The following is a 13422-nucleotide window of genomic DNA, read 5'->3' on the forward strand; positions in this document are numbered from 1 at the left end:
TTATACAATGGTCAGCAAATCCCTTTTCTAAAGCTGGATTAACTGTACTTTCCTTCAGTGGAAACTGCTGTTTGGGTAAGAGAGAGAAATACAAAATTCTCATTTTCTTTCAAGATGGGCAAGCAAAGGAAACTGAGCTGTTTTGCTGTAGAAACACTCAGTGAAGTGCTGGTTGAAGAGGGAAAATGTATCAATTGGTGTTCAAGGCCATCTGACATAACGTCTTTCCTCATTGAGGAATGTATGTGATGGGAATACAAAAGAAAGCTTGGCTTGGAGGAGGAGGAAGAGGTGGAAATGATATTTAACACAGGCCTTCTAACAGCAGATGAACCAGGTAATAAGGCAGACTGGCGTTGCCGATAGATGCCAGGATCTTTGGCAGCTGTTGATGCAGTATCCTTAGCCCTAATCCATTTGAGGTATCTTCATTTTTATGGGACTGTGTGAAAGTCCTGCTATTGCTAAGATGTTACCAGGGTCTGTCAGAGGTGATGGATGTCGGAGAGCAGGAACATGTTTAAGCAATAACCTGTGGAAAGGTGAATTCTCTATGAAATAGGTAAGAGCTGCCATCTGTCACTATTCTCACTGAAAAGTGAAGAAGCGGCTCTCCTGGAATAAAACATGCTGCGAGGACTTGGAAGAAGGTGTTTTCAGTCTCACCTAAGAATTCGCTATTACTAACGAAACAAGGGCTACAGAGTTCAGTATGGTAATTATTCTGCCTACTTAAGTTTCCTTTGTAATTTCTGTGACGGTGTTGAAAATACAGGGCTGTTATGTAATAGCTCTTCAGTGCTGCTGATGACCTCATCAGCAAAAAGAACCTTTGTATGTTAAATTTTTCTCTATGGGTTGTATTATCTGACCTAGTGAAGAGTTACTGGGGGGTGAAGAGGAAAACGGCAAGAACCTTTTGTTTAAGTAACCAAACCCCTGTCTGGGGAAAAAAAAAAATAGAAGGAAAAAAATAGTGTACTAAGAGGAAAAGGGTGAGCTGCAGAAAGAACTGGATGACCATTTACTGCTGCTTTTCAGCTGGAAGTGAGAGAACTGTTCTGCCAGCTTTAGATGTAAAATTACAAAGATGCTAAGTATGTTTTTAGGAAGAGAAAGATGGGGGTGAAAATTTTACCTTCACTCTGAAGAGATTTTGTATGTCAGATAAACATAACGATGGAGGATATTTGGAAACAATCTGAAGAAACTGGGCATACCATACTAAAACTAAGGTGATGGCAGATGTAAAGTATGAGGTCTGTGTTTAGACTGACTTCCTGTTTAAAAATTTAGAGGCTGTTTGTGTAATATTTTGCTATGAAAATTGTTTGGTTTCTGGATTCTGCTGCTCTCACTTCTGGAGGGACTAAAACTACAGACAGAGACAATTTTTTGTTGTTTGTAACCATGTTAAGAACTTGTGCCGTGGTCACATGAGCTTTCAAGATTGGCATGGAAAGTTGAGTGATGTTATCTCAGAATCTGGCAATGTTCTCTGTATAGCTTCTATATATTGCTTTACACATATTACAGTGTCAAAATGTCATTTCTTTCCTCTTGGAAAAGTGAAATGATTTTTGAATACAAGGGGTTTGTTAAAACGTCCAAGACTCCAATGCGATGAAAAGTTTTATGTAAGTTGTTTGTCATGGCTAAGCCTGGAGGTTCACCTGATTGTTTCTGTTCCGGAATTATATGCAGAAGTGTAAGAAGATATTTCTGCTTTGATTGCTGGCCCAGTTGCCTGAAGGGCAAGTGCTAACTTCTGTCATGCTCCTGGACCCCAGACTAACTGTGGCTGAAACGTGACACTGGGGGTTTATGTTCCACCATAATGCCTGCTTGGTTAGTCTTCCATCTCAAACTCTCTATGTTTATTAAGTGCTCAGTGTTAAATAGTAAGTCTTCCATTGAGGCTTCTCACACCAAATGCACTACTTCCACTGGTTGTTGGGGTGATTGGAGAAATCACACTTCTCATCTTTCTCCTTCCTGGCTTCTCCTTTCTGTTACATAGGGGAAAGTCAGTGGAGCTCTGAGCTCTGGGAAATAATCACATTACACCAAGGATGAAATACTGTCCACACTGAAATAATTAAGAAAATTCCTGTTATTTGCAGTGTCTCAGGCTTCATTCAGTCTGTTCTCTTTATTGGATAAACACTAGTCATTTAGGATTGATTTTTCTCTGATGCTGTTTATAGGCAGGAGTAAGTTACTGTATTTAAAGAGTCATCTTTCTTCAAGGTGAGCAGTGTTAGTGCTTCCTGAAAAATAACATCCAATCGTAAGGTCAGAGTAAATCATGATATATAAAACACACCATTATAAAGTCTAGGTTAGTTAACCTAAAGGTCACAGATTACAAAGAATAAGGTTCACAAAGATCATAATTTAAGCACAGTGTGTTTACATAGTAGTATCATAGGTATAGGATAGTGCATGCAAGAAGGTATTGGTTCTTGTGTTGTAACATCTCCTCCAGCTTCCAACAATTTCTGTAGCTTGGTGAAAACAGAGATGGCTGAACATTGCAACTTCACTGAGGCAGAAGGAGCAGATTTAAGATGTGTATGTATAACTTGGTATTGATTGCAGCAAGATAATGGTATGTTTAACAGTTCAGCAGATTGAGTTGCAGTTTGTAGATTTCCCAGGAGTTTGAGACAGCTGCACTAATTCTTTCTGTGCTGTTTCAAAGGCGAGGTCCATTTTAGCTGCTGTCCTGCTGCTAAAATAATTTGCTCTTTTATGTTTTTTTTCCCCAACTGCTCTCTCATTTGTGTTTATCTTAAATATTTCCCCCCATGTTTAAGAATTGTTTGCACTGATGTTTGATCCTTTCCTGTTGCTGAGTCTACCCTAGGATGTGATATCATGGGGCCTTGGCAAGATACAGCAAGTTGCTACCACTTTCATATTTGCCTCTTTCTGAGGGTAACGAGAACAATGATCATCATCTTGGTGTACTCCAGCAAGAAGGGGTATTGGAGCTGCAAGTATTTAGGATAAGTGCTGTGAGTTACTGTTGAGCCAAATGATAGAAAATATACTCAAAAAAAAAAAAAAAAAAAAGTACTTTAAACAGTATCTACCTTTATTATATGTGGTTGTGCTTTTCTAAGTAGTGGTGGCTCCAGCAGGAGGTAGTTTGTCCTGAATTTCCTGTGTTGTAGGTTTGAAGGAACTTCTCTTTGAGCTTTGTGGAGGTTTGTGGTTCTGAATTTCATCAAATACGTTGCATAGGTGATGTGTTACTATTCCCTAAGGATGTCTGGGCTGAGATTTTCACCTCGCATCAGAATTAAACTTGTCTTTAGACATCTTCATAACTCACTCACTCACTGTGAGTCTTTTTGAGTCAGGTTTTGCTGTAGCCAGAACTTGTGGGTTCATGGAACATCTGGGCACTTGGCCCCTTTCAAGTTCTGTGCCCTTCTTTCTGTTCCTTATTCACCTTGCTGTTCCTGCTTCTACTCCATTTTGCATCACACGTTGATTGCCTTCCCCAACATCTGCAGTAATACCTATGGTATAACTTTCCTGCCAGGCCTTTTAAAGATAAATTATTACAGAGATGGGAAATAAAAAGTTTGCTGCACCCATGGCAGTCTATGTGCTAGGAGATAAAGCAGCCAATTTGGCTGTGAGTGTCCTTGAGAAATACTGCTTGGGATGTGCTCAGAGACTTGTTCAGTTGGAGGCAAAGGGGAGAACAGGATTGGGAACTCCTTAAGCTAACTTTAAAGCTGGAAAAAAAAAAGTGTTCCTATTGGATTATGGCTTGACACTTGAACTGCATTTTCTTTTGGTCTGTTTGTAGAGCTGAAAATCCTCTTTCCTTACTTTCATGAATGTCAGTTGTGCACACGACAATGTCATAGGTTAATCTCCACAGATAAATAAATGATATATTTTTTTAAATTTTTTATTTTTTTTTTACTCTTTCACTGGAATCTAAAATCTCTAAAGCACTGACAAATTAATATTTGGCATCTAGAAAGTTCTGGAGTCAAGAGATCCCTGATAAACCTCAGAAGTAGAACCTTCGATATCCCTTCTGTTGTGTTGTCAGAACTAAGTGGAGCAGTGTCAGTGCTCTGCTGTAGGAGAAGGCTGAGTCTGTAAAATTAAAAAGGGTGTTCTGGTTCCTGGGATTCATTCAGCTCAATTGTGATTAGTGCAAAGTTATTTTCCAGCTGATTCCTAAGGCTGTATTTGGCAGGTTGCTATTTGCTGTTGCCTTCAGATAGTTCCGTTCCAGGAAACTGAACATAGAGCTTGATCTCCTATTTCAACAGTGCAAGAGGGGTGAATGTTTTTCTTTGCAGGAGATTGTACGTTCATACATGTGGATTGGACATAGAGAATAATTGTGATGTCAATTTGTATTTAACGCTCTTCAAAATACACTGTTTGTTTGTTCCTTTTGCAGGCGTAACAAGTAGCACCGAATGCTCCTGTGGACGCAATCACTTTACGTGTGCAGTCAGTGCTTTTGGGGAATGTACCTGCATCCCAGCTCAGTGGCAGTGTGATGGAGACAATGACTGTGGGGACCACAGCGATGAAGATGGCTGCAGTAAGAATACCATTTGTGACTTGTGTTTGTGTACAGCTGAATGTCTTAACTCCTTCTCTGCAGATGTTTCTCTTTTACAGACAAGTCCTAGTTTTTGACTGACAGGTGTTTAAAATTGCAGATGATCTACTTTTGGCTGACTCTTGTAATCTACCAGGGCCAGCATCTACTGGCAGAGCACAGTGAAAGCCATCTTTTCCTTTTGCAGAGGTTTTGGAATGTTTGCTGGATGTTTTATAAGGAGAAACAGATAGAAGTGCTTCTCTTTTCTCCACTGTTTCAAAAACACTCTCTGTGCCCAAAGTTACATGGTTCTTATGTAAGTAAAAATAGAAAACAAACAAACAAAACCCAAAACACAGTGTGGTGTGTATTGAAGTTAGATGAAGTAATGCTATGGTTTCAAATCCAGCTTCTCTGTGAAGAGGTGTTAAGATGAGCACTAGGATTGACTTCCATTGGCTTTGGGATTCACTGATTAGCTTGTAGCTGCTGTGTATCTGTGTTTTGTCAGCATCCATGTACATGCATGCAGATGAATGGGAACTGATCAGAAGTCTCAGTCTTAGTGGGTTTCTCACAGTATAATGAATTAGGCCCAGTTTTGTGGAGTTCCTTTCCTGGAAGTTTTCCTAGAGCTGAAGATATAAGACTCTTCTTAAGACTGCACGAACATGATTGAGAAATAAATCTTCCTCTGTTGGATATTTCTGCAGCCCTGTCTGCTTTCCTTTTTTCACATCTGTAAGAAAAAAGAGCTTTCATCATCATCAGTATATTGTTTTTACTCCTCTTTAAGTGTTTTCATCCCAGCTGTAGGAAGTCTTTCCTTCTCAGTTCTTGTTTCTTACAGTTTTGCACAAGATCATGAACACACAGGAGGCCTTGGTGAAAAGCAGATTTTTGAGAAATAGGTCACCAGCAAACTGAGATCATCAATGCTTTGGTTTAAAGATGACTCATGAAGGGTTTACTGGGCAAGGGAGGAAGCTTAACTGGAGAAATTATTGAAAGAAGTGGAAGTGCTAAAGGAAAACCTGCATGTTTACATCTAGTAAAGGAGAATGGAAATTATAACAGCAGGAAAGCGGAGATGAAGATCTGAGATCTAAAGAAATAATATTAAAATCTCAAAAGAACAAGAGAGAGCTCAGGCTGAAAAAAAAAGAAGAGAAACGGAGCAGGAGTATGGGAAATGGGGAGGTAAGACTATCCAGTAACTAAATTAGTTTTGCTAGCCTCTTCCTGAGCACAGAAACTTGTTTATTTTTTTCTATGATTATGCTTCTATTCTATAATCTATTGGAGAGCCTTGAAGGGGTCAGTCGCCATTCAGACTGGACATGTTTCTCGATAAGGTCTACTTTGTGCATTAATGCAGTCCAGCACCAAAGATTCTTAAACTAAGCAACTGCAGAACTGTAGAAATGGATGCAAATGAAATAAGAAGTTTGCAAGAGTTATGTCAACTGAAAGAAAGGTGAGAGTGAAACCCAAGGTAGTGGGAAAAGCGAAAAGTATCAAGTTGAGATTCAGTTTTGGGTCAGTGTCTATAGACACTGCATATGTTTATGTAGGTGATCAGACTTTACTAAGTGCCCTGTAGTAAAGCAGTTATCTAGGCTGGGGCTGGTAATCTGTAATTTCAGTTAAAGAGGTAACTTGAAACAAGCTGTATGTTAAGGAAGATACTGAGACTGAAGAGTGAGAATGCTGCACCTATGAAAAAACAGGAGTAGAGACAGGGACTGTTTCTTCTTTTTGAGAGAGATTTTTCAGTTTTTATATAAATTCTTTTGTGTTTTTTTTCTTAATGTTAATTTGCAAACTGTAGAGTAAATGATGCTTTTAGAAGTCATTTGCAGTAGTTTTTCCTTCTTCTATACACCCCAGTCTGACTAACTTTCCTGTAAGTATTTTTAGCTTGTATTGGTGTCCTGTATTGATTGCCTGGCTCTCTCAGGTGTTTTCCTGTAATTCTTGGTAGAATCCTGCCTGTGCTTACCTGGCTGTGATAGGAACTGTCTTCTTACACATCTGAAGCCCTGCAGTGATGAGAGCCAATTATTCCATGACATGTTGACTTCCTGCTCAGGATCATGTTTACAGGCCAAAGTTCTGTAGTAATAATAGTAATAAGCAACATCCCAGCTGTCATGCCAGCTTCACAGACTTTCTCTGGTGTCAGCTCTCTGGCTTACTGACAGTGTCTGGCTTGGAAGCCTTTGCTACACATGCCCAGAGTAGCTCAGCTGCCTGCCTGCCTTGTGCCAACAGAGACTACTTTGGACTGTCCCTAACGAAAGCTGCGTGCAAGCAGAGGGATGGTTTTCATTCTGCCCTTCTGCCTGCACTTTGAAGTTCAGTGTGGTGTGAATGAGTCTTGCTTCCTGTGGCAGGGGTGAAAGGACAACTGAGTAAACTTGGCCCAAGGATTGATAAATAGTTCTGTTTCTCATAAGAAATAATCCAAATCCCCCAACATCCTGAAACAGAATTTAGAATTTTCAGAATTTTTCTGAATTTAGTATCCTTGAGACACAGACTTCCTTGCTTAGCTGCATGCTCTGTTGAACAATGCTATTTCATTTCAAGGTCCTGAAGAACTGACCTTAAAACTTAACTGAAGAGTGGCCTGCTGTTCCCATCTCATTTGGGAGCTTTACATAATTCCTTTTGAGCAACAGCACATTCAAGTCCAGGAGATGGTCTCTTTGCTGCCAGAAACAGTACAACTGCTACACTTATCAGTCCTCCGTTATCAGTGTTCAGCAGTCATGAGGATAAAAATCTTGCAGTTCTTTTACTGATATTACTGAAAGCTTCCCCATAACGCTTTCCCCATAATTACCAGCTTTGAGCTCACACTCAAGAGCCCGGGTGAAGCTTTGCTTCTGAGCTTCTAGTTTGGCTACTTAGGAACACAGTTTATGGTTTCTCTTGAAAAGATAACACTTCGCAGCAACTCTTTCTTGTGAGTAAAGTTTGCTCCATGTTTTATCGTTTTATTGGGCTTAGTATATACGTGCTTCCTTCAAAAACCATCACAATTAATGTAATGCCACCTCAGACACAGAGCTTTTGATTGAGGGCTGTGAAAGGTTGGGTGCTGATACAGTCTTCCTTTATTCTTTTTCCAGCCAGCAAAGCACAGTTCAGCAGTGCCGTTGAAAACATTTTCTGTTATTCTACAAAATGTGGCAGGTGGAATGCAGTGTCACTTCTTCTTTCCTGGGTGCTCACTAGCAGCCCTTATTTCTCTTTGTAGACCTAAGGTATGTTGTGCTGCAGAGTTTAGCAAACAGATCTCTGTGTGCACGTGTGTATGTGGATGTGTGCGCGTTACACACATGAGACTCAAGCTATAGGTGTTACAAAAGCTTTGTAATTTATATTTGTTTTTGAATTAACTCCTCGTTTTTCATGTGACAAAGAGATTGTCTAATTAAACGGTATTGTTCAAACTGCTGTGACCCAGATCAGGGCACTTGCCGTCCTTGAATACAAAGCAACCTGGTCACTGCAGGCAATGGGGATAAAGTGTTCAAAGGACAGCAGGACGTGATTCAGTCTGCGTTTCACCTTATAAACTTCCCTTTCCCCCCCTGCCCTCCCCCTCTCCTGCAGCTTGGCCATAAAAGAGCGCCCTGTGTAATAGGAGTTGGGAGAGGGGGAGGAACAGCAGCCCTACACTAGACCTAGCTTTGCCGAAACCTTGGATGATGTCCAGTGTGACCATGCAGAGGGATGAGCTCAGGGAAATGGTTGGAAGTTCAAAGGCCTTTTTGTGTTGCTCACTGTCAGTCGGCAGATGTGCTCTCTTGGGCTGTCACTGGCTTGCTTTGGTCTTCCCAAAGGCTTCCCTTCCTTGTACTTGTTTCCTGGGAAAGAAGATTCATTCCTGTCTTGCCAGGCATTTTTCTGTCTTCAGCTCTATCCTAGGGTTTGCCTTTGCATATCTCTGTTAGGAAAACTGCTGCTGATTTGCACAGATGTGGGGAGATGAAACTGGAACTGAATATGGAAGTGGAGGACTGAGGTGTTACTGTGTTTACCATTGCGTTACCTAATCCTGCTCTGAGCAGTAGTGAAAACATGTTAGTGCAATGATTATTTTCTCATCAGTGGAAACTATGCCTCTGAAAGCCTTGCAGCTTTCTTAGGAAGTAATGAACACCCTTAATTTTACCACTGGTAGAAGTGGGGCTATAGAGCCAGAACTGTCCCACAGTCATGTAATAATAACAATCAAATCCGGGGAGAAAACCCCAGTGTTCTTTTTCCAGTCTCCTAATTGCTAGTCCATTTGTCCAGAGAGGTCTTGCTCCCTCTCTAACATGAGAAGTCCTTAACATTTTGTTTGCATGGCCTCTGTCTGAGGGAGAAAGAACATGGAAGTGTGGCTTTTTAAATTAGTCAAAGCAGTGAAATGTGTTTACTATATTGTATAACTATTCTGTCGTGTCAGAGGAAAATACAGTGGGGGCTGTTTGAATGTCAAATACTACGTGTTTCCCGAGTGAGACATCTTCACTTTTGAATTTCCTCTTAACTTTGTATTTCCAAACATCTTGTCTGGATATATTTACAGCAGCATGAACTGATGATATGCCCTCAGCTTTCACTTCATAGGAATAAAACTCAGCTCCACCAAAGTACAAAGAAATAAATGACCAGCAGAAGGGCTGAATGATAGCAGTCCCAGAACAAAGGGCTGTACAGTGAAACTGAAGCTGACGTGTAGAACGAGCAGGAATGTTTCTGTGAAGACAGTTTGCTTTTTAATGGGGAGAAGGGATTGTGGGCTGGGAGGGGCAGGGCTGGGAAAAGATGTTAGGGGAGAGGCTGCCCCTGCCTGAAAGCTGCTCCTGGAATCTCCTGCATTTTCCTTTGAAGCATCTGTCTCTGAGCATGATTAGATTCATGTTACAAATTTACATGGATCCCTGTCCTGATCCCATTGGCGGATCCTAAGCTTTATGAAACAGCCTTCGTTCATTAGGGTTTTGTTTTGTTTTGTTTTGTTTTTGTCTTAAGTAGTTTTGGGATTATTTTTTTTTCTTCCTCCTTTAAAGGAGAGCTCCTGTAGAAGGGGATTTATCTCCCCCCTGGTGCTGTCTGGGCTGGCACGCACTTGCTGTCTGCTGGGGTGGGAATTAGGTCCTCTTTTGTATGTGTTTCGCTCTCTTTCCCTTGCTCCTGCACCCCCTCCTCTGTGCTTGAAGCTCAATTTTTATATTTAGGGGGAGTATGAAATTGGCTGAACTGCTCCCTGTAGGGGTGGAATTTCATTTTGTGTCGTTACCTCATGAAGGGATGCAGCAGTTCAATGGGATAATGGTATCAGCTCTGAACCAGTGCTAATGGCCTAACCCTCTGGGAGCCTGAAGAATTCTCCCCTGGAGAGTCAGCATGCAAATTCCCTTCCAGGCGGCTCCTGTGCAGTCCTTTGGTGATTAGTCACGCTGGGACTGGGGAGAGCAGACAGAAAAGCATATGCTGGGGGGATGGTCTTAGTCCTGAAACGGCAGCTGAGGCCAGGAAAGGTTTGCTTCAGCGTGCAAAGTATGGGATCTGCACTTGAGGGAAAGAGGACTGATCTGTGGGACTGATCTTCTGAATCTAAAACTTTGTCTTGGTTTTGTCTGGAAGTAGAATTTAGGGATCTAGAGTGTTTTCCCCTTCTGTCCCCCAGAGAATGAAGGGGATGCACCTTTAATGCAGCAGCACAGGGGTGCTCAGAGAAAGCAAACAGTAAGGAAATGGGTCAGCCACTGGAAGACCAGGGTACTGCCCGAGGTGTGGGGTGGTGATACAGATTTGTATGCTTCTGTTTCCTTCATACCTCTCCAAGGCCTCGAACTGGCGAGGTGTTATCTGGACATATACCTACACAAGGCATCCTTGACGTGATGAACGTTTTTGCAAGGATTCGTGTCCAGTTCTGTATTTTGTCATCTAGCAAAACTTCAGCATCATATGTGGTGACGTCTGCAGGGATGTCCTGTCAATTACAGGGATGCCTATGCCTGCGCTGCTGCAGGAACTACACTCACTTTTAGGAGTGATTGAAAAGATGATCCACATTTGTGGTTACAAAAAGAGGTGTCAGTTACAGCAAGTCTGAATTTAACTGCTCTGGTGTATTCTTAGGGTGAGAGGCTTTTAGGACAGGTGCTTTGTATGAAGTGTTGGAGGGCATGCTATTAAGAGCTGTGAATGATTCTATGTGGTGTAATCCATACTGCTTTTGCAGGACATTGGCAGCAGTCCTGGGGTGAATGGAAACATAGGGTTAAGGAAGCTGGAAAAGCTGAAAACGTGACTATTTGTTCTCCTTATCCAGTCCTCCTCTTTGTGTGTGTGGCTGCGGTCTTCACAGTCTTCTCCCACCCCCTTTGCTCTCCCACCTCCAGGATAGTGTTGGCAGGGAAAGCAGAAGCATAGCAGGCAAGGGCTGGCCCTCCTGGTGACAGATGGGAGATGCTGTCGGCAGGCTGGGCTGGGATGAAAGGATTTCAAGCACTGCCTCTGCTCCCCTTCACATCGCTGAGCTAACCTTGCTCTTTGGAGAACACACCTGTCAGGAACAGAGTCTTGTGCAGCCCCTTCCCTATCACAGCTGGCAGTGCTTAAAAGCATGAGCTTCACTGGAGTTGAGTGTTCCGCTCATCTGTGGGGGAAGGACAGGGCTGATGCACCCTCTTAAATTTCATCTTTGAGGCTCCAGGCCTCATTAAATGCTGTGGATTTGTGGTTCCGCTCCATTGCCACCAGAATCCTGTGTAGGAAAGTGTCCCACGCTCCCTCTTCCTCGGTCCCTTCTGGAGATCTCTAGCAGGATTTGAATTCTATTGCCCGTAGCAGAGCTACAGTGAATTTATTCACAGTGGAGGATACCCACTTCTCCTTGCAGGTTCTTTAGACTAAATTGCTGTCAGAGCCCCCAAGATGAAACACATATTTTATGTTTTTCGCATGGCTTGCAAAACCCTGTTCCCAAAACTGCTGCTTCTCATGGTTCTTACCCTAAAGATTCTCATGGTTCTTACCCTAAAGAACTTTGTGAATTGAAATCGTGTGAATTGCATTGTGAAGCATACAGAAAAAATGTTGATACTGTAATTTTCCTTGTTATAAAATAGTGCTATTAGAGGATGATAGCAGGCTTACAGATGAAAGAGAAAAAGTAAACTCAGTGGGGAGTAGTGACAGCTACTCTATTGTGAAAAGGTCATCGCTTCTCTGGGGAGGAAAGACTGACAAGCTGTAGATGTACCCTGGCCCACCATCTAAGGCACAGCTCTTCCTCGTGACTCAAAAATTCATGTCTTTTGTTTAGAAAAGGTGTAGCCTTCCTCCACTAGGAGGAAGGGACTTTCAGGAAGGAAGTTGACTGCAGTTTCATACTGAAGTGTTTCTCTGCTGTTGCAGTGCTGCCCACTTGCTCCCCGTTGGACTTCCACTGCGACAACGGGAAGTGCATCCGCCGGTCATGGGTCTGTGATGGAGACAACGACTGCGAGGATGATTCTGATGAACAGGACTGCCGTAAGTCACCTCTCTAAGGGGAGAAGGTGGGCGCAGTGCCTACCTGCCATGGCTGGGGAAAGCTAACCCTTTTTGTCTTGGAATTCTAAGAGTCTATCCACTGAGGCAAACCCTTGGCTTGCAATAAGCTACATCCTTCCTCTGACAGAGAGGTGTTCCTGATGTCCTGTGTTGGCACCTGGCTTGTTGTTTGAATGTGTATCCTGGGGGAGGGGATGCTTCTCTGTCCAGCTGCAGAACAGTTTATGCCCCACAGCCTTGCCAGTTAATGTCGCATGAAGTAGTTCCCTGAGCTGAGTGCTTCATGTCTTCCCCTCTTCATGGAAATGCCTAACCTCTGCCAAATACCAACTGAACTGCTTGTCTGGCTGACTTCCTGTGGCCTCACATTCCACTGTCTGACTTTTCTGCTGTGCGGACCTGTCCCCAGCATCTTCTCCCTTCAAACCAAGTTCCCTGAGGAGAGAGAAAGTTGCTGCAGGGATGCTGCCTGCGCAGACAGCAGTTACCCTGAAAGCTGGCTTGTCTGCTGCCTGTAAGGTGCTGTCTTCAGAAGAGCTGCCATGGCAGGCTGCTAGCCGTGAGCACTGCTGTTGTGCTTCTACAGCTTATTAAAACAGAGGGAATTTTGCCTGAGCCCTTGGACCTCAGCTCCTTCTTTTTTCACTTTTATGTTTTGTTATTTGTGGTTGGCTTCTGTTGCAAAAGGTGTTCAGGGATGCAGCTTTCCTTCACCAAAACAGATCATCCAGTCTTGTAGTTGGCAGCATGTGCTGGGAAACTAATGTGTTGCATAGCACTTCATCTTCAGCTTCTTTGAAACTGCATTGGCTGCTGGAGCTGACAGCGGGCTGCAGCTAGGAGCAGTATTTTGTGCTGTCTGGTTGATTGCAGCTGCTTGATAAGCATCACCCTGCAGCTCTTGAATTCTACAACAGTTGTGTGTGTGGTACTCCAGAGTGACTCAATCGTATCTCAAGAAATGCAAAATAATTCTCTTGGCTGTGATCTGTTCCATGTCTTTTTAACTATTTATGCAATACTTGTGTGCTAATTAATTCCCTTTTTAATCAGCACACCCCTGATCTTTGCTGTCTGGGCAGAGGACTGGAAAGCAGAGTTCAGGTTTTTACATCTGTTCTACGTGATGTTCTGAATGGCAGGACTAAGCTTAGTTTCCTGGTCCCTTTTTCATGAAAGAAAAGATCTGTATCCTTTTGGTCTTCTGTTTGGTTTTTTTTTTCATGAAAAGTTGGAATGCCCATATATATAAGGCAACAGTAGAG

The 13422-nt window shown here is 42.6% G+C and overlaps 1 protein-coding gene across 5 annotated transcripts in view; it reads left to right on the forward strand.

Moving 5' to 3' along the window:
* The window catches only part of LRP4 (LDL receptor related protein 4), a 74539-nt gene that overhangs the window by 31165 nt on the left and 29952 nt on the right, over window positions 1–13422 (forward strand). For all 5 annotated transcript variants that reach the window (XM_085548712.1, XM_015864526.3, XM_015864521.3 and 2 more), the window contains exons 2-3: window positions 4439–4585; window positions 12020–12136. In XM_085548712.1, the coding sequence (XP_085404838.1) occupies window positions 4439–4585; window positions 12020–12136 (264 nt within the window). The remainder of the gene's footprint in view (window positions 1–4438; window positions 4586–12019; window positions 12137–13422) is intronic.

This window comes from Coturnix japonica, chromosome 5 (assembly GCF_054131305.1).
Source record: "Coturnix japonica strain WE chromosome 5, WE-NBRP24, whole genome shotgun sequence".
In the NCBI taxonomy this organism is placed as follows: domain Eukaryota; kingdom Metazoa; phylum Chordata; class Aves; order Galliformes; family Phasianidae; genus Coturnix; species Coturnix japonica.